At 50.0% G+C, this 23,706-nt stretch overlaps 1 protein-coding gene across 2 annotated transcripts; it reads right to left on the bottom strand.

Moving 5' to 3' along the window:
- Window positions 1–1,320: 1,320 nt before the first annotated feature.
- ZMAT3 (zinc finger matrin-type 3) lies at window positions 1,321–23,657 on the bottom strand. 2 transcript variants are annotated; one of them, XR_013233408.1, is made up of 7 exons: window positions 23,477–23,657; window positions 18,739–19,078; window positions 16,962–17,081; window positions 13,486–13,652; window positions 13,246–13,346; window positions 4,399–8,808; window positions 1,321–4,281 (listed from the first exon to the last, which is right to left on the bottom strand). XR_013233408.1 is itself a non-coding variant. In XM_077348342.1 (6 exons), exons 2-6 carry the CDS (start codon window positions 19,024–19,026, stop codon window positions 8,597–8,599), a joined length of 888 nt encoding a protein of 295 aa, XP_077204457.1. In that variant the 5' UTR covers window positions 19,027–19,078; window positions 23,477–23,657; the 3' UTR covers window positions 1,321–8,596. The 2 variants fall into 2 exon arrangements, 1 of the variants encoding a protein (XP_077204457.1); XM_077348342.1 differs by having other exon boundaries at window positions 1,321–8,808.
- Window positions 23,658–23,706: the final 49 nt, after the last annotated feature.

Here is a 23,706-nt window from a genome sequence, read left to right as displayed (position 1 = left end):
ATAGTATTCGCAGTTTTAGGCATGAAGGGTACCTTGTCCTTTGATCAGGATTTGTGCTTTTTTTTTTTAAGGCTTTACTTTGGAGCTCTCTCTTTGCTAATTTGATTGGAAGGATTATCTCTTTCATTGTGTTTGCATTAGGACAGAAAAAGGCTTTCCCAGGCTGACACTAATAAGCCTAATTAGCAAAAGGGCTTTTATTAGGTTTGCTTAATACTTTATTTGATTGATTTTAAACTTGTTTACTTAGAAAGAACAACATGCTATCATTGGGGTGTTTTTTTTTTAATAATGCTAATAAAACCTGTTCTAATGACCTCAATACAAGCAGAGGGGGATTGATTGGGGTTAGATCCTGAAGAAGGAAGAATGAAACGAAGGCTTATAGCCTGGAGAGAAGCAGCTAAATTAAAGAAATCTGACTTGGCTGATTTAATCGGTATGGTTGGAATTGCATGGAAAAAGTCTCTGTAATCAAAATTTAACCCCCAAGCATCAGTTTTAGGAACATAACAGCAGCAACATGTGTAGGAAGCTGAATTTGGGCCCTGAAATGCAACCTGCCAAATGTTCTGGCTCTCCATGCCACCATGAGCCTTAAACTTCGTGGTTTGTGGCAAATTGACAAAAACTTCTCAAAACTGCCATCCGCTCCCTTCTCTCACCATCTGGCATTCTATAACCCTCCATAGAGCCATGGATTCCACCTTCTAGGAAAATATGGGTGAGTCAATCACCTCCCCTCTATGTCAGAGCCAGCATCCTGAACAAATGTGCCTGGCTTCTACTGAGTCAGGTTTGCCAGCTCTGGACTGGGAAACACCTGGGGATTTTGGGGTGGAGCCTGATTTGGCCAGGGTTTTGGGAGGGAACGAACTTCAATGGAGTATAATGCCATAGATGCCACCTTCCAGAGCAGCCATTGTCTCCAGGTGAATTGATGTATTTTGCCTGGATATCAGTTGTAACCCCAGGAGATCTCCAGCCACCGCCTGGAGGTTGGCAACCCGATACCATACAAGTCTACACTGCTCTCCAGCCTATTCATCCCCAAGGCTCAGGATCATTGCAGTCCACAGACATGGAGAGCCACAGTTTGGCTGCACTTGCAAAATTACCTTCATGATAGACAAAAGATTCCTTGGCATTCTATAGAGCAGGGGAGGTTAACCTGTGGTCCTCCAGATGTCCATAGACTACAATTCCCATGAGCTCCTGCCAGTGTAGAGGATGGCCCCAAAAGATTCCTCCAAAGTAGAAATTGTGCAAAGACAATGGTACAACTGAAGGGGACTGGAGATTAGGTGAAGCCGCAAAGAAAGACCAATAAACTGAAGAGTGGCCAAGAGCGAGATGTTTTATTGAGTAACAGAGAATTTCCTTGTAGAATTCAGTTCAATCTTTCCGGCAAAGGAGAAGATACGAGATTCCAACCTAACCCCTAAACTGACGAGGTGACTCCATGCCGAGCAATGTTTTCCTTGAGGTTTGTGTACAGTGCCCGTGTACAGATCCATGCCCCAGGAGTACAAAGCTTTGCATGGTAACTCAACACCAAACTCATCCTTCAGCATACAAGTATTTATTAGGGTTATACCCGCTTTCGGGTGGAGGCTGGACTTCTCCTGGAGAAGGATTTGTGCTGATCACCAGACTACAGATATTCATCCCCCTGGAGAAAACGGTAGCGTTGGGGGATGGACCCTCAGGGGTAGTCAACCTGTGGTCCTCCAGATGTCCATGGACTACAATTCCCATGAGCCCCTGCCAGCATTCGCTGGCAGGGGCTCATGGGAATTGTAGTCCATGGACATCTGGAGGACCACAGGTTGACTACCCCTGCACTAGAGTCTAGGAAAATCTGAAATCTCCCTGAAATTTCCCAGAAGCTCCCAAGCCAGAGACATCAACTGATGATGCTTCACACAACAGGGACTTTCAGGTAAACTGTGGAAATTCAGGAAGCCCAAGTGTCAGGTTGGAAAGGTGCTTTACCTTTGTGCTGGAAGGGGCTGAGGGCCCATGGGACAAGACTGAATTCTTTGTGTACTGTTAAACTCTTCCCTTGGGAGTGCTACCCCTGGACACTCATAAAAGACTAAGGTTTGGTTCTCACAGATCACAGAAGCGGTGATAAACCAGGGTCTGGGACTGTATCATTTCAGGCATCTTGCGTGATTTTATGCTTCGTTTAAAAAAAAACAATAACTGGCAGGTAGAAAACAAGGATGTGATGGAAAAGGCTAAGCATGAATGCTTCCCCAAACCTGAATTTCCTATGAAAAGAGAATTTTAAAGATGGAAGAGCGACACATGAGGTTTACCACTACTTCCACTGTTTGTTGGGCTGCCAACAGTGGGCTGGAAAAATTCCTGCAGGTTTGGTGGCACAGCCTGAGAAAGGCAGGGTTTGGGTAGGGTGGGACTTCCGCAGCATTTCATGCCATAAACTCCACCCTCCAAAGTGGCCATTTTTTCCCCAGGGAACTGCTCTCTGTAAGCTGGAGAAGTTGTAATTCCGGAGACTCTCCAGGCCCCACCAGGAGGCTGGCAACCCTAGCTGTTTGTGGAGGGGGGAAGCAACACCTAAATGTCTCAGTCCGTTTCTCTGACATCTGACTGCCTCTGAGCTGGGGCGCAAATGAGCAGAGAGATCTTTGCTGGGTCTCGACTGAACGTCCAAAATGGCTCACAGTGTACTCAACTTGGGAAAACATGCAAATGATACCTCAATCCTGTTTTTTTTCCCCCTTTCTCAAATTGATTTTCTAATTGGGCAGTAAAAAATAATCCAATCACAGGGGGATCCCCAGACACACACCCCCACCGTCAGAGTTGCCAACCTCAAGGTGGGGCTTGAAGTTTTCCTGGAATTTCAGCTAGGGATCAGCTCCCCCAGAGAAAATAGCAGCTTTGGTAGGTAGACTCTATGGGAGGGGTGGCAAAGCTGTGGCCATCCAGGTGCCCCAATACTACAATTCCCATAAGCCCCTGCCAGCATACTGGCAGGGGCTCATGGGAATTGTAGTCCATTGGGCATCGGGAGGGCCAGTTTGGCCACCTCTGCTCTGCGGCATCATGTCCCTGCAGAGCTCACTCTCTTTCACAGATCTCCAGGAACTTCCCAAACTGGAGATGGCAACCCATCCTCTCTGTAGGACTGCAAAGCGGCCATCTTGTTATCTTGGCTGACCTTCTCCGGACGCTCCAACTCTCAACGTGTATGAATGGATCCAGCCAGAAAAGCCTGCATCCCATTGCACCCAAAAAAATAATATACGGATTTCCATCTCAACCAAAGTGTCCTTGTGCACGGAAACAGGCGTGAAGCCACAGGCAGCAAGGCATTTTTAAAGACATTTTTCATTGTCAAGCCTCGTGAACCCGAAGACAAAAATAAGTGTGACTTCCAAAGAAAGAGACCTAATGTCACACACGGCAGATGCCAACATACATGAGCAGCAGTTGGCAAAACGCGTCACGTGCTCATTTCTAGGCAACGCTGAACGCTGTGCCGTGTTCCCACAGTGTAAACACTCCTGTTGTGAAAGTCCTTTGGCCATCCTGAAAGGGAGGGGGCAGTCAAAATTGGATGGGAGTAACACTAGTGAAGCTGGGGATGCTGAAAGTCAGCAATGATGGGGGGAAGAGATCAAGAGGGATCAAGAGGGATCCTGCCCTCTCCAAATATGGGGGGGGGTCATTCCTAGGAACTAGCTTCGCCCCTGCCAGATATCTGGGCTGGAAGGATGGCACAGGTAGGAATCCTGCTGGTGCTCCAAGGAGGAGAAGGGAACCCTGGACGCTCTCTGCTGAGGGCCCTCCACAAACCAGAACTGGCCCTGTGACAGCATGTTGGACGAGGACAGGGTGCCCACTGACACCTTTCCTCATGCCCAAGGGTTTTTAGAAGTGGCTTTTGCCCAGCAAGGCTTCTGATTGGCCACTGGAGATCAGATGGAAGCCACCCTTAAATCCTTGAAGGAAAAGTGGGGTAAAAAACATACCTCAGGCAGAACCACCTGAGGGCACCAACCTGGGAAGAGGGGAGCGAGAAGGCAGCCACGGAAGCTGCGATCGACTTAAAATTAAAACACACACACCCATGGAGACGGAGAAACGCCATTTTCAGAAACCATAATAAATACCGACATAGGATTGTTTCAAAAACAGAAGCGACGGAAACGCCTCAACAGGCAAACAAACATGGAAAGGGAAGGGACAGGATAAAGACTGACATGTCGATAAGCCGACGCGTGGTCTACGTCAGGGGTAGTCAACCTGTGGCCCTCCAGATGTTCATGGACTGCAATTCCCACGAGCCCCTGCCAGCGTTTGCTGGCAAGGGCTCGTGGGAATTGTAGTCCATGAACATCTGGAGGGCCACAGGTTGACTACCCCTGGTCTACGTGATCAAATAAATACAAAACAAATACACAGATTAGTAGCAGCAAAGATCCGTCGATCTACTGGCCAATGTAATAACCGTGAACGAGTTCCAAGTCTCTCTCCTTCAACCTCAACCAAGGTTTGCTCCTCTGGCCAGGGCATGCAGAGCTGGTAGGCAACTCGCCAGTCTAAAGTTCATAGGAGCTGTTGTCCTCTCGATGTTTTGCATTCAGGTACAGATATTCTGGCTCTGAACTTCCATGAATTTCTCAAGAAGCGTTGCTTGATATTTGGCTTTCTACCGTTGCCTCTGGCCTTTGTCTCCTTCAGTGGGGGTGACTCGTGGCATCTCTATTGAGAGGGATGCTTCAAAAAGGTCCCCCCCCCCCTTCTCCCAGCCAAGGACACCTTGCTTCCTTCGGAAGATGCCACTCACGCCTCTTGACTTTGGGTGCCCAAGAGAAAGCGAGACAAGGAATGAGAAGGCACAAGGTCGCCCACTGCCCTGAATCCTGCCGCCGGCAGAAATAAAAGGGGTCAAAACAGAGACAGAAGATGGATTCGCCTGGGAACCTTCCAATCCTGACGGGGCCCAAAAGGGCAATTCCGGGCACACTTGTTTGGGAATGAGTCCCACCACAGGTGCAGTTGGTGCGCATGAAACCCAGACCAGTTGGGCATGTGCTTAACCCATTTGTTCTGAAATCAATGGGATTTCCCTTTCCAGCAACAACTCTTGTTGTTGTTATGTGCGAAGTCGTGTCCGACCGATCGCGACCCCCATGGACAATGATCCTCCAGGCCATAGCCAGGTAAAGAGATGTGGAATTAGGGAAATGCAGGATCTGAGGGGGGGGGAAGCACACCTGGCAGGATACAGAGGAGGATGTTTTGTTTTAAACTGCTCCTTCCACTGACCAAAGTCCCCTATAATAGTGGTCCCCAACCACCGGCTCCCTCTCCCTGCCCCCCCCCCGCAGTAAAAAACTTCCCAGGCCGCAAACTTGCAGCCAGGGAAGCTTCTTACTGTGGGATAGGGGGAGAGGGAAGCAGGGCCGCACACGCGCGTATGCGCCATGCGTGGCCGAAATTGCACATGTGCTTCACTTTTGCGCATGTGTGCATGCGTGAAAGTGCCGTGCATGCGCAATTTCTGCCATGCGTGTGCAGTGCGCATGCGCAGCCGTGCTCGTGCAGCATGCGCGGCCCGGCAATCGCCCTCCCTGCTGCCACCGGTCCCCAGCCTCAAAAAGGTTGGGGACCACTGCCCTACAACAGGGGTAGTCAACCTGTGGTCCTCCAGATGTCCATGGACTACAATTCCCCTGAGCCCTGCCAGCATTTGGACATCTGGAGGACCACAGGTTGACTCTCCCTGCTCCACCATTCCCCGGAGTCCCACTTAAGTTCGCACCGACTGACAACCCTCCTGAGGGATTTGTTGTTGTTTTTGTTTTTTCTTCCCCAGAGCAAATAGTCAGTCTTGGCTTCCCTCTGCCAAACTGAAGGAGGAAGTGCTTCAAGGGGAACCCAAGAGGTTTTTAATGTCCAAACGCAACATTTCAAGACCAGGGGAGGGGTCGATGAAACAAAAGAAGTTTTGCTATTCAGTGACGGTCACACCTTGGGGTTGGGAGTAGGGTTTTAGGCAGCGGTGTCCGAATCAGCCGTTCCAGGCTGATGCAGCCGGGAACGGCCGATTCGGACACCACTGCACACAACCCTAGTTGGAAACTTTCGGGCAGGCGAGCAGATATCCACGTTTGCCCGGCTGCCCATTAAACACCGACTGCCAATTCCTCGCACTCAGTCGGGCGGCGCAGGAAAGATGTTTCTTGGAAGCGTGCCTGAGACAGGAAGAGTCAGACAGCTATCCTCGCTGCGCTGCCAGACCGGTCGGATGCTTTTAATTCAACCTAGATACCTCCGGGTGGGGGCCAAGCCGCCCATCACGATTGGCGGCCAAACAGGTCCGGCTGTGATGGGTGGAGAGAAAACCGGGACTCGGGATCCCGTTGCGTCGGCTAGGACCAGCCTTGCCGCAGAGCGATCGCTTCGGGTGGCAGCTCCCAGAAATATCCCCGCTTCCCACCTCTGAGGAAGCTTGGGACGGCAAAGCCCAGAGGGCACCGTCTCAATTTTTCAATGAAGGAGCAAAAAAGCACACAAATTTGGTTTGTCCATGCAGGAAAAACGAGGCAGCAGGTGGTGGATTCTGGCCCTGGACGCTGCTTTCTACAAAACGTTCGTGCAAATGGAGAATTGGTGTAGCAGAGAGACAGGCTGGAGCTCTTCACACCGAGTTTCTTTTTAAAAAATATATTAAAGATAAGCATTTAAAACAGGAGCCTCCATAAACCCCTGAAGCTGATTTAGCCTCGGTCCATTGAGATCAGCGCTGGGTCCTCTAACTCAGGGGTAGTCGACTTGTGGTTCTCCAGAGGTCCATGGACTACAATTCCCATGAGCCCCTGCCAGCAAACGCTGGCAGGGGCTCATGGGAATTGTAGCCCATGGACAGCTGGAGGACCACAGGTTGACTACCCCTGCTCTAACTGGCAGCAGAGCCCGCCCCACACAATCACTTAAAACCTAACTCTTTCAACTCAAGATGCCAGGGATGGGACATGGGACCCTCCGCGTGCAAAGCGGGCGCCTGCCCACTGAGCCACGAACCCACCATGATCTCCCACCTGCACTGCGAAATACAGAAATTCATTCCACAGCCTCATTGCTCTACAAGTACAAACCAGGCTTGTAGGAAAGAAAAAAAGATGACAAAGGGAAAACATCAGAAGGGCATGTAGATCGGAGATGTTCAGAAGCCAAAAAGCATCTTTCTGACATCTAGCAGCAGCAGGCAGAGTGAACACTATGGAAATGACCAGACGCATCTTTCCGCGCATCAGCAGAGGTAGTAAAGCAACCTCAAACCCTAACCTTGGACCTCTGTGTTCCGAACGCCTAAATTCTGCAAGTGAAACTCTTCACGGTCATAGGAATGCACTTCAAATTTTGCTCACCTGATTTGGGTTTGGTAGTGGTAGTTTTTTCCTCTTTTGCAATTCCATCCCCCCCCCCAAAAAAAAAAGTTTAAAGCTTTTCTTTTTAAATGACTAGTTCAGACTTAGAGAAAGGCGGATCAGTGGGTGGGTGTGGGGGGAACGAGCCTGAAGGCCCACAGGATGGAAGGTTCAAAGGCGACACGCATCCCTCAACTCCTCACAAAATCCCACAGTCTGAGCATTCATCCTACCACAGTTTCTAATTTCTCTCCCCAGCCTCAGCCAACAGAATCTTTGACAATCCTGAAGCCAAATGACTTGGCGCGCCTGGCCAGCTTGGTGCAGTGGTTAAGTGGTTAAGAGAGAGGCGGCCTGTAATCTGGAGAGCTGGGTTTGACTCCCCACTCCTCCACAGCAGCCAGCCGGGTGACCTTGGGCTAGTCACAAACCCATCATAGCTGTTCTCCCAGAGCAATCCTGTCAGAGATCTCTCAGCCTCCCCGGGTGTCCGCTGAGAGGAGAGGAAGGGAAGGTGATTCGTAAGCCACTCTGAAGCTCCTTTGGGTAGTGAAAAGTGGGGTATAAAAACCAACTCTTCTTCTTCTTCATGGCCCACTTGGACTAGCAGCAGCTCTCTGAGTCCTCAGGCAGGGCTGTTTCAAGAAACTTTGGAGGTGCAGAAGGCTGAACCAGTCTGCCAAGTACAGGCTCTGCCACCAAGCTGTGGGCACTTCTTCAGGACTTTCCACTGCGCCCTGCTCCCCTCTCAGCAAACTGGCCTTGCTGCGGCTGACGGTGGAGCTACGCCACGCAACAAGAGGGGGGGGGAAGTGCCTTGCCTCTCTGCGGCTCTGGTGTTCCTCAGGCAGATTGCATTCATGCAAAAGGGAAGTGCGGGCGGGGGGGAAGGCGGTGGCAGCAGACTTCCCCTCCGAATGCGACAAAGAGCCTTCGCGAACGAACGAACACGGTGCGAATGCTCGGCGGTGCGCCGAGCATATTCCTGCCGAGCGCGAGCGAAAGAAAAAACCTCGGACCGCCTACTTCGCCGTTAGTACGAAGGTGGTTAGAAACACAGAGCGAGCCGGAGAAGGGGCTCCGAAGGCACAGAGCACAAAAGCGGGGCGTGTGGATCGAGCAGAGGGCGGCGAGAAGGCGCTCCCGTGGCGGCGGGGGGGGGCCGGGTGAGCGGAAATCGTGTCTCATTGCACATAGCCCAGGTTCTCCATCTCGTTCTTGTACCGCTGCTCCGACACTTTGCTCTTGTGCTGCTTGCTCTCCAAGTGCTGCCGGAACTCCGTCTCCTCGCTGGCGCCGGCGTTGCACATGGAGCAGTAGAACTGGCCGCTGGGGGTGACGCACATGGCGAGGTCGCGCGGGATCCGCTGGCGGGAGCGCGGGTTGAAATAAGGGCCTACCAGGAGGGAACAGGGAGAAGACGTTGACGTTCAGCGTAGGAGGAGGTGGGGAGCTCTAGAAACAGTGAACAGGACCCTCCCAGACCACCCACCTACCTACCTATTTATTTATTTATTATATTCATTTGTAACCTTGTGACCATGAACTAACCGCTGAAATATTCTTCAGGCTGAGTAACCCTGGAAGTGCTGTCACCTGGCCACGCCCCCCTGCCATGCCCTTGGAAGTCACTTATTCACAGTGTCCAAAATAAAATGCTTGTTAAATAAGAAGCTAGTTTCATTTTTGTATGTGCGGTACCTTGCCTTAGCAAAATAAGGAAGCATTCATCTCAGCGGTCACACAGACTTCTGCAAAGCAGTAATTCTCCTCAGGGGAAATGATCATGATATATGATTGGGAGATCACTTGTATCTTTGGGAGATTTCCAGGTACCACCACCATTACCTTCCCCAGTCATTACCGTTTTACCCCCGAGCAAGAGCAAGCTGGGTACTCATTTTACCGAACTCGGAAGGACGGAAGGCTGAGTCGACCTTGAGCCGGCTGCTGGGGTCGAACTCCTATGGTCAGAGCTTCAGACAGCATGCCGGCTGCCTTACCACCTGGCGCCACAAGAGGCTCTGGCGGGTGCATAGGTCACTCTAAAACGTGTGAACTGCTTTAGGATACTTTTAATGGTATTTTCAGCTGTTTGGCCAGTTGATGTTACCTGCCCTGAGCCTCACAGGAAGGGCAGGTTAGATTAAGAATAATGATTTAGTCTGGCCCAAGAGATATTTTTTAAAGCTCGATTCAAGTTCCGCAGCAACTTAGAAACCAACAAAATTTGTACAGGCTTTGGAAAGTCAAACCTCTCTTTGTCAAATGCAGACAAAGGAAGCTCTGGCACTCAACAGCTCCTACCCCACCACCTACCTACCCCAATTCCGTTGGTCTCCAAGGTGGACTGGGCTGGAATCTAGCTGTTCTACCGGGGACCAGCCCAGCGACCCTCTGAATCTATCTTCACGGAAAGCTTTTTCTAATTACCTTCTGGGCAAAACAACTTGACCCATTCCCCGTGAAAACGAGGGAGCCGACTGTCCGCCTCCTGGAACGTTTATTAAAATTCAGCGCCTGGAATGCCTGGGAAAAAATAATTACTCCCACAACAGATGGCCTTGGAGGGGAGCTAACTTGTTCTGTCATTCCGGACGGCTGCAACGCAACCAGGACTCCGATCTCGTGCCGCAGGAGTCAAACGACCCTGGTCGGGTGCCAAGGAAGCAGAGCAGAAAATTGCCCCTGCTTCGAGCGGTGTCAGAGAAGGGCAGATGGTAGATTAAGACGCAAGGTGAGAAAACAGAGCCAGCGGACAGGCGCAGAAACCCTGGCAAATGGAGACGCGGAGTGGATTAAGGCAGAAAGACAGGTGAGGGTCAGCTGAAGCCGGACTAAAGGGCTTTGGCGCCGTTGGCATGACAACGAGGACGGGGGGGGGGGAGCAAAGTTTGCAAGCCTCAAAGAAGCCCGAGCCACGAGAAAGAGGGCCACAAAAGCCCCGGAAGACTGTGCCGTTTTGGCAACCGTCCAAGCACTGCATCTCTTGAGAGCCTGCCTGGTGCAGTGATTAAGAACGGCAGCCTCTAATCTGGAGAACTGGGCTGGATTCCTCCCTCCTCCGCAGGCAGCCGGCTGGATGACCTTGGCCCAGTCACAGTTCTCTCAGAGCACTCTCAGCCTCACCTACCTCAGCGGGTGTCTGTTGGGGGGAAGGGAAGGCGATTGTAAAACTCCTATGAGTAGTAAAAAGGGGTGGGACACAAAAAAATCCGCTCTTCCTCTTCTTGCCCTGTTTACGAGCCATTATTGCATACTGGAGAGCCAGGGCAATGTAGTGGTTCGAGTACCGCATGAAGACCTGGAAGAATCCCCACTCTTCTATGGGAGCTTGCTGGGTGCCCTTGAGCCCGTCACACGTTCTCAGCCTAACCTACCTCACAGGGTTGTTGTGGGGACAAAAAAGAAGAGGGGAGAATGACTTAAGCTGCTTAGGGTCCCCCTTGGGGAGAAAGATGGGATGTACACTTGGTAAAATACACAGGCTGGCCCCAACCCAGCCAAATTCAAATGGCCTTTTCCTCCACCCTCTTCTAATCTATCCAGTAATGCTTAGGGAAGGCTACACCCTAAGGCAGGCTTTCTCAATCAGGGTTTCGGGGAACACTGGATTTCGTGACAGCCCTGGAAGGGTTTCCTGAATGGGTTAACTGATTTTTAATATATTTTCAAAAATTTATTACACATTTATCAGGCACTATGTTCATGTCAACCTGCCCCCCCTCCCAAAATGGCCAATGATGGGCCTGGAGTGGAAGGGAAGGGGAGGGGAGGGGACCCAGGTGGCGCATGTACACAGCTATGCTTCAAAGCCATATTCTGCATGATCGCACCACTTCGAGGGAGAGGGGAGTTTAAGCCTGGAGAAAGCTTTTGAGGGTTTCTCAATGGTAAAAATATTGCAAAAACCTGCCATCGGGTTTTCAAAGCAGGAGAGGTTCAAAGGTGGCATGGCATCACCTGCCTCCTTGACAGAATCCAGGTATCTTTTAGAGCAGGAGGAGTCAACCTGTGGTCCTCCAGATGTCCATGAACTACAATTCCCATGAACCCCCACCAGCGTTTGCTGGCAAGGGTTCATGGGAATTGTAGTCCATGAACATTTGGAGGACCACAGGTTGACTACCCCTGCCTTAGAGGTCTCCCCTCCAAATACTAGCCAGGGCTGACCCTGCTTAGCTTCTGAGATCGGATGGTATTGGGTAGCCCAGTGTATCAAGGTCAGGGCATCTTGGGCCCATAGTGATGATGTCATCAGTCTGATTTCTAAAGAAACTGCCTACTGTCCTGGAGCCCATGGGCACTGGGACATCCGTCAAGTGTTTCCTGGCATCTGCTTCCTTCTTCCCCAGAGCAAATAGTCAGTCTTGGCTTCCCTCTGCCAACCTGAAGGAGGAAGTGCTTCAAGGGGAGCCCAAGAGGCGTCACTTTTGTGTCAGTGAGGAGCATCCGTGCAGAAATAGCTCCCTCTGTTGAAGGCTTGGCTTGTAGGTGTAAAGTGCAGTCAAGTGGCAGCTAACTTAGCGCGACCTTAGAGTAGAAGAGGAAGACGAGCTGGGTTTTAGACTCTGCTTTTCACTACCCAAAGGAGTCTCAAAGTGGCTTACAATTGCCTACCCTTCCTCTCCCCCACAACAGACACTCTGTGAAGCAGGTGGGGCTGAGAGAGCTTGCTGAGAGAACTGTCAGTGGTCCGAGGTCACCCAGCTGGCTCCATGTGGAGGAGCGTGAATCAATCCCAGTTCTCCAGATTAGAGCCCGCCGCTCTTAACCACCACACCACACTGGCTGTGAAACTCCTTGGTGGTCTCCCATCCAAATACCAGCCAGGGCCAAACCTGCTTAGCTTCTGAGATCTAAGGAGATCGGGCCAGCTGGGGCCACCCAGGGAAGGGCCTGGCTTATGACTTCCCAACATTCAATCAGGTCACGGCGGCCATTCTGCGGAGGCACTCCCTTCCGGTTCTCAAACCTCTGGATGTGTCCAGCAACAATGGACTCCAATGGTCTCGCCACCCCGTCTTGCTCTTTACCTTTCTTCTTCTCAAACCATTTCTCACTATAGCTCCGATGCCCTGCCTCATCCGTATTAAAACCGCTCTAATGACTTCAATTTTTAAACAGCGTCCGAAAACATACTTTCCCCTGTGAATCAGCTAGCCTCCGCTGCCCTTCCAGATTGGGCCCATGGCCTGGCTGTATTTGTCTGTTAGATCAGGGGTAGTCAACCTGTGGTCCTCCAGATGTCCATGGACTACAATTCCCATGAGCCACTGCCAGCAAAAGCTGGCAGGGGCTCATGGGAATTGTAGTCCATGGACATCTGGAGGACCACAGGTTGACTACCTCTGTGTTAGACGGTCAAAGCCTGAGGGCAGATACTGCCTTTCCCTCAACTGAGCGTCCAGCATTTCGCTTTGCAATTCCTTCAGAAATTGTCTGCAGCCTTCGGCAACATCTTTCCGCTCGCTGCAACCCAGGAGCTAGCTTCTGTCTGAGATACGTACCTGGAGAAATCTCTGCTACCAAACACAGAGAACAGCAAATCTAATCATTATTATATATTGTGCATATAAAAAAAAATTAAAAACATTAGGGATCTGGTTATCAGACTGTCCAATGTACAAGCCTTCTATGTGCACACTGTAGAATAATTATTTATTTGTAGCTTGACGCTCTTGCCAAAACTGGAATATTTGGGGTTGAGTTGGCTTCCCCTCTTTTGTTGTCTCCAGACCCGGAGGCCCGGCCTACCGGTTACCAAGCAACGCAAGCCCACGGAGCCACACCTGCCAATTAACGGTATCTAGGAGACCGGCGTGGGCGTTACCTGTGTTACTCTGGACGGCGTACACGTTCCTTCTGTTCTGCATCATCTTGTACTCGCTCCCTTCCTTCCTCGGCCTCCGTTTGCTCCCTTCCGACGCATCCCTGATGTGGACGGCATTCGGCGGCGAGCAACGACACAAAAAGAAGAGGGGGCGGGAGACGGGTTTTACAGTCGTAAAAGCTGGCGAGGGGCCCGGCGCTGCCACCCACCCGCACGCGGGGAGAGCTCCACAATACCTACGAGAACGAACTGTTCTGAGCTTCGGCCAGCCGCAGCCTCTTGGCGTGATTCTTCCCTTGGTAGTGAGCCTGGGCCACGGCCGGGGAGCTGAACGAAGCGTCGCATAGTTTGCAGTAGTCGTTCTCGGTCGCCAGGATCACCCGGCCGCCTGGCTTGGAGGAGGCCCCCTGCACAGAGAGGACGAGGCTGTCAAGAGAAACTGAGGCAGTACCTTCGGTACACTGCAGTCTCCCACGCCCTTGGTACAGCACGGGGCAACGTCTGCCGCAAGTGGCAGGGGGGGGGGCAGCTTCAGCCTTTATTTCTGCCCCCCACCACCAAAGAGCCAGCTAAACTAACAAATAATTTTTTTAAAATGTATTTATTTTATTTATTTTCAAATTTATATTTCGCCACTCTCCGTTTGAACTCGCGGCGGTTCACAATAAAAACAATAAAAACCAGTAAACCTCTAATGCCACTTAAAAACCTTAACATTAACATTAAATGTAAACACAGCAAGGTGGAAATACAAGAGTTCTCATTTCTCACCACCGCCACCCCCTGTCCAACATGCGGTCAAGAGCTCTTTTTCTCATTGGAAGTGAGGGTCCCGTTCTAACCACCTCCAAGAAATCCCCTGATGGTAACTCCGGGGGCACCCCACCCTTTCCTGGTCATCTAAGGGGGGCTGACAGCAAAATTTGAAACCACCATATGAATTAAAAACTAAAGAGTTTAATGTCAGAGCGCAGACTTCTAATCTGGTTTGATTCCCCACTCCGCTATATCCAGCCTGCTGGGTGGCCTTGGGCTCGCCACAGCCCTGATAAAGCAGTTCTCACAGAGCAGTAATCTCAGGGCTCTCTCCGCCTCACCTCCCTCACAGGGTGTCTGTTGTGGGGAGAGGAAAGGGAAGGCGACTATAAGCCGCTTTGAGACTCCTTCTGGTAGAGAAAAGCAGCAGATAAGAACCAACTCTTCTTCTTCTTCTAGAAAAACTGCTTAATTTTCCTCAGTAGTAACAATTCAGGAGTGCATAAAAACAGAAAAGAACCAACAATCTGTGCATGGTGAATATCTATTTATATTTATGCAACAAAGCATAAGCAGTAAAAAAAAGTCTTGGTTATTTCCTGTTTAAATCTTGATGTGAGATGAGAATAATCTGGAGGAAATTCTTCAGGAAAAAAAAGTTCCCAGCAAGCAATGCTGCACAAATATATCACCAAAGAATTACATTTCCCAAGAATGATTGAGCCCATATGGGTGTCAAGTAGGAAGTTTGTAGATGTTGTAACATTCTTCCTGGAGAAGCAAATGTTGAAAATCCCTGTAATCGTACTTCCTTCTTTGCAATACCCTCAGAGACACAAATTTAAAGCTGTCTCTGAAGGCTATTTTTATAAAGTGTCGAACCAAGGCTCATCTCCAGTTTTGCTCGAGTCGGGAATGATGTTCAATGATGAGATTTTTTATTACTTATGCTTTATTGTATAAATAGATACTGGCCACGCATGGATTGTCGGTTCTTTTCTGTCATTTTGCCTCAGGGCACTACGCTCTGCTAACATCAACAAGCTGGTGACCCCTGGCCCAAGACAGGCTTGCTTGACCTTGAACAGAGCCAGAGCTTTCTCTGTCCTGGCTTCCACCTGGTGGAATGAGCCCCCAGACGGCATCAGGGCCCTGCCGGACCTAAAACAAATCTGCAGGGCCTGCAAAATGGAGCTCTTCCACCAGGTTTTCAGTGGAGGCAAATGGACCTGCCTCCAACCAGAGTCCAAAGCCTCTTCCGCCATCAAGCTGCACCCACAAAAGAAGAACAAGCCCATCGTGCAGCAAAGCTGAACCAAATATTTGTTGTTGAATGTTAAATCGAACTAGTAATACCAAGACATCCTTTATTGCAGTGGTCCCCAACCTTTTTATCACCAGGGACCACTCCGCGCCGGGGACCACTCACCGGGGACCACTCAACGCCTTTTACTGAAGCCCGGTGGGGGGGGGTAGTTTACTCCTCTACTCTCAACCACTGCCCTAACACTCTCTGATCGCTATGGTAATGTTTAAACATCCCTTCAAAATAAGATACAGACACGCCACAACAATTAAGTGTGTTGTAAAGGGCTGGGGGGGGATGAAGTAAAGGGCCGGGGGTGGGGGGAGAAGGCATCCTTCGGGGCCCACCTCCAATTAGTCGAAGGACCACATGTGGTCCGCAGCCCACAGGTTGGGGATCGCTACTTTAGTGTATGGTAAGTTTTCTATACCGTTCTCACCATTAAAAAATGTTGTCTTCCAAGCCAAAATGTTATAGTATAACACATCATGAAGCTTTTCAATGTTAACCGCCCTGAGCCACAAGAGAGGGTGGCATATAAATATATAATTAAATAAATGTCAATTGCAACCTCAGTTTCCACATGCAAGAACTTACAAGGTTATGTTAAAAAAAAAAATCCATAAGACCCACAGTATGAGTCAGGGTCTTGTGAGGATAGACAAACTCTGCTTGAAATACCTGAAAAATCCTGACTTCATAACATCCCCCAGGCCTAGCCCTCATTTAGAGCCATCTCGGTGGCCAAGGCTGGGCAGAAAGGTGGGATATAAATGTTGTAACGTATGCCTCTATGTTAGCTTCTGACCATGTTTGTATACAGCAGCAGAATTAAACAGAATTCCAGCAGCACCATAAAACAAATACATTTTTTTCCCACCATAAACTTTTGTGAATCAGACCGCAGAAGTGTCGTGTAGCAGAAGAAGAAGAAGAAGAAGAAGAGTTGGTTCTTATATGATCGCTTTTCCCTACCCGAAGGAGGCTCAAAGCGGCTTACAGTCACCTTCCCATTCCTCTCCCCGCAACTGACACCCTGTGGGGTGGGTGAGGCTGAGAGAGCCCTAATATCACTGCTCGGTCAGAACAATTTTATCAGTGCCGTGGCGAGCCCAAGGTCACCCAGCTGGTTGCATTTGGGGGAGCGCAGAATCGAACCCGGCATGCCAGATTAGAAGTCCACACTCCTAACCACTACACCAAACTGGCTCTCTCAGCAGTTAAGAATGGAGAACCAATTCAGAGCTCTCTCAGCCTCACTGACCTCACAGGACGTCTGTTGCGGGGAGAGAAAGGAAGGCAACTGGAAGCCGCTTTGAAACTCTTTCAGGCAGTGAAAAGCAGGATATAAAAACCAACTCTTCGACTTCTACTTAAGAATCTCAGACTGATCCTCATAGCCATGAAATTCAATGTTTGACCTTGGTCCAGTCATTCTCACTTAGCCTATCCTACCTCATAGGGTCGTTGTGTAAGAAAATGAAGAAAGAGCCTTGTATGTTATCCCAAACTCCTTGGGAAAAAAAAACAGGCAGGCAAGGTAGATCTTGTTATGATCTAAACCCCCAAGAACAATATTATTTATGCTTTTTCTGGAGGAGGAACCAGACGTGTGTTTTTGGTCTCATTAAAGCAGCACCTCCACAGAACTCACCTGGGGAGGAAGGGAAGCCACCGGATGCGTGGCAGGCTCAATTGAGGTGTTCATTCTGGCAGACGCAGGACAGCTATTGGCAGCGTGGTAGTTCCGAAGTTTCTTGCCATGGTTTTTACCCTGGAAAGAGAGCTCGTGTTAACAGCCCACAGGAAGCCATCGATATCAACCAATGCAAGGAGAGCAAGGCTGCGAGGAAGGATTGTCTCATAGAATCATAGAGTCGGAAGGGGCCATACAGGCCATCTAGTCCAACCCCCTGCTCAGTGCAGGATCAGCCCTAAGCATCCTAAAGCATCCAAGAAAAGTGTGTATCCAGCCTTTGCCTGAAGACTGCCAGTGAGGGGGAGCTCACCACCTCCTTAGGCAGCCTATTCCACTGCTGAACTACTCTGACTGTGAAAAATTTTTTCCTAATATCTAGCCTATATCGTTGTACTTGTAGTTTAAACCCATTACTGCAAGGGCCGATGCCCAAGGCCAATGCCCAAGATCCTGGATCAAGAATATCCGTTGGGGACCTTCATTTAGATCAGAGGCATTTATGAAAAGGATTAAGAAACCCAGATTCCTTCAATTGTACACACTGTAGTTATACAGTTATAGGCTACTGAATTTCACCTGAAAGCCAGCTTGGTGGAGTGGTTAACAGTGGAGGCCTCTAACCTGGCAAACTTTTGATTCCCCACTCCTCCACATGCAGCCAGCTGGGTGACCTTTGGCCAGTCCCAGTTCTCTCAGAGCTCTCTCAGCCCCACCTATCTCACAGGGTGTCTATTGTGGGGAGAGGAAGGGAAGGCAATTGCAAACCGCTTTCGGGTAGTCATAAATGGGGTAAGGGTGGGGGGAGCTCTTCTTCCAATTCATTTTAGGAAATACTTCTGAAATGTGTCCTTGACCCCTTAATTTTTCATTCATTTTCTTTATTGATAGCCCACCTCTCAGAGGGACTAAAAGACTAAAACTCTACACATAGGGAGTTAGCACAAACATCAAAACGAGATGTTCAATAGCCGATGCATTATAATTTTAGAAGTCTGGAGCCACTAAAAAGACTTGGACCATAGCAGAAGTATTGACATGACCCATTAAGCAGGACATCCCTTCAAAATAAGATAGATTACACAAGAGGATCCTACTTATGGCAAGCTATACAAGAGCAGTATAACCGCAGACCCTAATCATCTATCCAAACACGTCTGCGAACCATTTTGTACAGTGCAACCCTATCACTTATGAAGAAAAGCCCTCAGGTCAACCCACCAAGGCCAATATTGTCTACTCAGGCAGGCTGGCAGCAGCATCCCAGGGTCCCAGGTAGAGGTGTCTCCTGCCACCTACCATCTGGCCCTTTTAACGGAAGATGCCAGGAATTGAACCTGGGACCTTCTGCATGCCAAGCAGAGGCTCTTCCACTGAGCCACAGCTTTTCTCCTTGGCTCTCTAGGGTCTAAGGCAGAGGTCTTTCCCATCACCTCCTGCCTGGTCCTTATAACAGGAGATGCTGGGGATTGAACCTGGGACCTTCTGCATGCCAAGCAAAGGCTCTTTCACTGAGCCACAGTCACTTCCTTTTGTCTAAGCAGCCTATTAAAAAAAATCTTGCCTGCCATTCCCTCCACATACTGAGCCTTCTAGCACCCCACCTGCACCACCAATAGACCCTTACTGGAAAGATTTATTTTCCCAAGATCCACATCTGGCTCAAGAGCCAGAGGTTGCAGGTCTCCTACTTTAGGAGCCTGGATCCCCCGAAGATCTGCCCCTGTCACCGTACCTGGTAATGAGCCTGGGCCTGTTGAGCCGAATTCAAGGTGACGTTACAAAGCCTGCAGCACAAAGGTTTGCACAGTTCCTCCAGGACCGGGTCCTGCTCCACCACCGTCGCCAGTTCTTCATCCTGGGCAAGCGGCAAGGACGACCCCAGGCCGAGGGGTTTCTGTGGGGACGCTGGCAAGTTGGCTGCGGGCCTAGTGGCCACTGACATAGGAAGCGATGGCAGCTTCTCCGGAGGAGGAAGAGGAGGAGGAGGAAGAGGAGGCCCAGCTTGCTGCAGGAGAATCATTGGCCAAGAGACCTTCGGGCATGCTTCTTCGGAAGGCGGAAAAGGAACCAGTCTGGATCAGAAACAGAGAAAATCAACTGATCAGGGGTCTCCAACATACTTCCAAAGAAAAAGGGGCTGGAAGAGGTATTCCTTATTGCAGGTTATGCAAACCCCCCCACACACACACACACACACACCGCACTAGGCCAACAACCTGATTCACTCCATCTTGTCCAAATTCATCGGGCATTGAGAGCTCAGCAGGGTCAGCCATGGACATTACAGAGACCTCATTGACCTGCTAAGAACCTAAGAGAAGCCATGTTGGATCAGGCCAACGAACCATCCCGTCCGACACTCTGTGTCTGCTCTTAGTGGTCAGGAGAGTTCAGAGCCTCCTCCCTTGGGTCCCAGTCTGCATCATGCTTGGCTTGTTCCACACAACTTAGCAAGAACCACTGAGAAGGGGAAGAACCCCTATAGCTACACCTAGCTCCACTTCTTCTGTTGAAGACAGGAAGCTGCCTCATGCAGGGTCTGGCCAGTGGTCTAGAATCATAGAATCTTGGAATCATAGAGTTGGAAGGGGCCATACAGGCCATCTAGTCCAACCCCCTGCTCAACGCAGGATCAGCCCAAAGCATCTGTTTAGCTCAGTCCTCTGGCTGGCAGGGGCTCTCCATGAAGCCAGGCGCAGAGTGGCTGACCCAACCACAGAGGCAAACGGGGCCACCACCAGGCTTTCGTGGCTGCCAAATCACAAACGGGACTTTCGTTTCCCTTATTTAAAAAAATTACACAAAAACGTAAAATGTTATATTTGTCTATAATGAACACAGCGGGAAATGATAATCGTGTCAAAAACAACAGTCCACTTGCTGGTGGAAATCGCCATCATGTCCCATGGCAACTCCTGATGGGGTTTTCAAGACAAGAAATGAACGGTGGTGGTTTGCCGTGGCCTGCCTCTGTGTAGCTACCCTGGACTTCCTTAGAGGTCTCCCATCCAAATATCCGGGGTCCAATGAGATCTGGCTAGCCTGGGCCATCCGAAGCCACACGAAACCCACGGTTCGGTCCCTGAGGAGCCTGGAGGCAGCGATCGTGAGCCACCACTAAAACCACGCCCCCAACCATTTGCATAACCTTGCATTGGATTTGCATAACTTCAGAAGGTCGCTGAGTTGCTCTGCAGTTGAAGAGCTAGATGTGTGTCCAGCAGCACCTTAAAGAGCAACAAGACTTGGGGAGATATGAGAATTCAAGAGTCAAAGCTCCTTTTTCAAGTATCTTGATTCATGTTACTCAGCGCACCACTGCAGCAGGCCTACAAAACTGGGGACCCACCAAGCCAAACAGAAACCATGACCTGCTAGGATTAACAGACCGTCCGATTTTGCTGGAGCTACCAATAAATAAATAACTAACCCAGGAGCCCTGCGGCGCATCTGGCGGCCACAACACTAAATTTCATTCAGTGGGCTACAAGCGGTACGGGTATAATGTTAGGAACTGGCTTAGGTTCCAGTGTGGCATAAACCGACTCATACCTAATGATTCACAGAGCTGTGATTGATCAGAATAATTTCCTATCTGTAATAACCTAATCCATGCTTTTAGCAGTTTTATGGTCTAGCTATTTTATATTATTAGCAGATTTATGCTTTTTTGCTGTGTCCTGTTTTCTAACCACTTGTTCATTAATTTCCCCTACGCTGTTCTGGGACCGTAGCAAAGATCTATGCTGTTTTAATTATTTTGATACTGTTTTAATGATTTTTTGCCGCTTTTAAAGCATGATTTTATTATGTTTCTGTAAATTTGCCAGTTGCCTTGGCAGCCTGTACGGGGGTGGAAAGACATGGTCTAAATCTTGCCAAATAAACAAAATAAATGTATCAGGTCATATGAATGGGAGGCACCAAGGGAAGGAAGGAAGAGTCCTGGTCTTTGCGTCTCCCTAAGTCTGCTTCTTCTTCTGCCAGCACCAACCATCGACCACTCAATGGAAACAGGGCGGGCCTGGCCTGTTTTCCAAACCTAGTCCTGCTAGGAGGCAGCGTTCTCCTAGGCTTGCTGCTGCTGTGCAGAAGAGGTTGCAAGCCTAGATGGGCCACTGGTCAGATCCAGCAGGGCTCTTTCTTATATTCTTGTGAGAACCAACTTTTATAGGCAAGATGATCATATAGAGAAGTATCTATGGATGACAAAAAAGAGCACTTTCATACCCATAAAAAAAATATCACGCTTCCATTCCACTTCGTGACTGTATTTTAAACTGCGAATGGCAAAATCCACTTGCAATCTACCACTGGAATGGATTGAAACTGCATTATTTAGTGAGAAAGCATCTTTTAGAAGGGAGTAGGGGGGAAATGCAGAAAAGAGGCCTGTATATTACCGGACGTTAACAATTAAGGCTGGTGTATTTTACTCCACTGCCTTTTCTCATTTATATAAGCCTTTTGCTCAAATCCCTCATTCTGTTCAAGAAACACAGTCCAACTCTATATTTGCTGAGAAAATCCTGGGAGATATTCCCGTCTCCTCTTGTTGACCTCCTTTGTGGGGCGCAAGACCACACCTGGAAAATTCCAGCTTGCGAGGCGCAAGTCCCGTAAAGCGATCGGAAGATGGCACACGAGAGGCTTCGATGGAAACATAAACCACTTGCAACTTTAATGAGAACAGCCACTGCCCTCAGCTAAAGGCAAGCAAACACATGCTGACAGCCTTTTTTTTTTCCCCATCATCATCCATGACTCCCCATAGTGACTGGGCTTCTTTCGCTGCGCTGTAATCCTAAGAACGGTTCCCTAGGAGCAGTTCCCATCGAATAAAGTGGTACTTGCTTCTGAGTACACCTGCACTGGGTGACTCCCTAAGAAGCCTCAGGTGTTGGGCATAGGTCTTGTGCAGCTGGCTCCCAGATGTGGAACTTCCTCCCCCAGAGGTCCCCCAAAGTCATTTCCTCTGAAAGAAATTATGGATCTTCAGACGGCAGCCAAGGGGCTGACTGCATTCTTACGGTTTCTTATGCGAGAAGACCCTGAAAATATAAAGCTTGTCTATTCAGGAAAAACACTAGCCTATTCACGCACATGAAAGAAGACACCAAAACGGCACCACCAGAATGGCATAGTCCAGAAAGAAGAGTTCCCTGAGCCACAGCACAAAAAAAATCCATGATTAAACAGAACAAAAAACAAGCAGATCAGCCGTCAAGAGAACAAAGTCATTTCCCTGAAGTCTGACACAGCAACAAAATGTATAGGGAAACAATATGCGCGCGGCTAAAGCTGGAAGCGCAAGAGATCTTCCTGGTATGGGACCACAGAGTTTAAATCCAAGAGAACTGGGTTCAAATTTCAGTTCGGGGATTCTCTGAAATGATTTCGAATAGGTTTCAGTCTTTGATCATCAGTTCAATTTCTATGAAATACAAATAATCTCTCTCTTTGTTACAGGAAGGTCGCAAAGACTATAATTTAGCCCTTCGAAATGACTTCTAAAAAGAATGAGCTGTTGACTTACAGAATTCATCGCCACGCGATTGTCCTTAGCCCACCTCTGCCTAGCAACCCCGGGGGGGGGGGGGAGAAGTTCGACATCTGTGAGCCAGCTGCTGAAGACATATCTCTAGATGCCTGACAGCTGAGGCTTCCCCGTCCAAGGCAGGTGCACTTGAAAGCAAAGACCATTTTATTCGGTAGGAACCGTTCTTAGGACTACACTTAGAGCAGCAAAAGAAGCTCAGTCACCACCGGGAGTCATGCATGATGGTGAATAGGACAGGATGTATTTAAATGGGTAGCCGTGTTGGCCTGAAGTAGCACAATAAAATCAGAGTCCAGCAGCACTGGAAAGCTCACGCTTTGAATCAATCTTTGTTGGTCTTTAGGGTGCCACTGGACTCTGATTTTATTAGGACAGGGGTAGTCAAACGGCGGCCCTCCAGATGTCCATGGACTACAATTCCCATGAGCCCCTGCAGGCAAACGCTGGACATCTGGAGGACCGCAGTTTGACTACCCTGTATTAGGATAAGACACACAAACACCCAGATTTATGGCGGACAACCCGCGCCTGGCTTTTAGCTATGACAACTCAAGACGGAACCTCCGCATGCAGGAGCAGTGCACCCTTCCGATCACTCTCCGGCTCCTGTCGGGAGCTTTGCAGGCGCATTTCCGCGTGGGTCTCCGCCGAGCGAGCCTGCCCATTCCGTGGCAAGGAGAAACGCGGCTCCCTCCGAAGCCTTACATAACGGCGGCGAGGGATAACCGGGCGCTTAGCAAAGGAAAGCCGCTCCGAGGCCGCCTGGCCGGGGGAAGGCAGCGCGCCCTGAAGCCGGCTTGCTCGCCGGGCAGTGCGCGGGACCCGAGGCGGGCTCGCCGGCTGGATTCGCCCGAGCGAGCCGGAGAGAGAGAGAGAGAGAGAGAGAGCGGGCGGCCGCCCCGGCACCTACCGGCTTCCCGAGCGCTGCAGGACGGAGTCTCCGGCGGCGGCTGCCCGGGTCCGCCTGGCTGTGCCCGGATCCAACCAGCCATGCGCCTCGGCCGCCTCGCCCCGTTGCGCTCGGCTCCGGCCAAGAGGAGAGGGAGAGCAGCGCGACCGGACACAGATGGGACCAGCTGCAGGAAGTGACTGCAGAGCCGGGAGGAGAGGGAGGGGACACGGCCCTGTCACGGCGCTCCC

Source organism: Paroedura picta, chromosome 8 (assembly GCF_049243985.1).
Source record: "Paroedura picta isolate Pp20150507F chromosome 8, Ppicta_v3.0, whole genome shotgun sequence".
Classification (NCBI taxonomy): domain Eukaryota; kingdom Metazoa; phylum Chordata; class Lepidosauria; order Squamata; family Gekkonidae; genus Paroedura; species Paroedura picta.
This window is presented reverse-complemented; position numbering and strand designations above follow the sequence as displayed.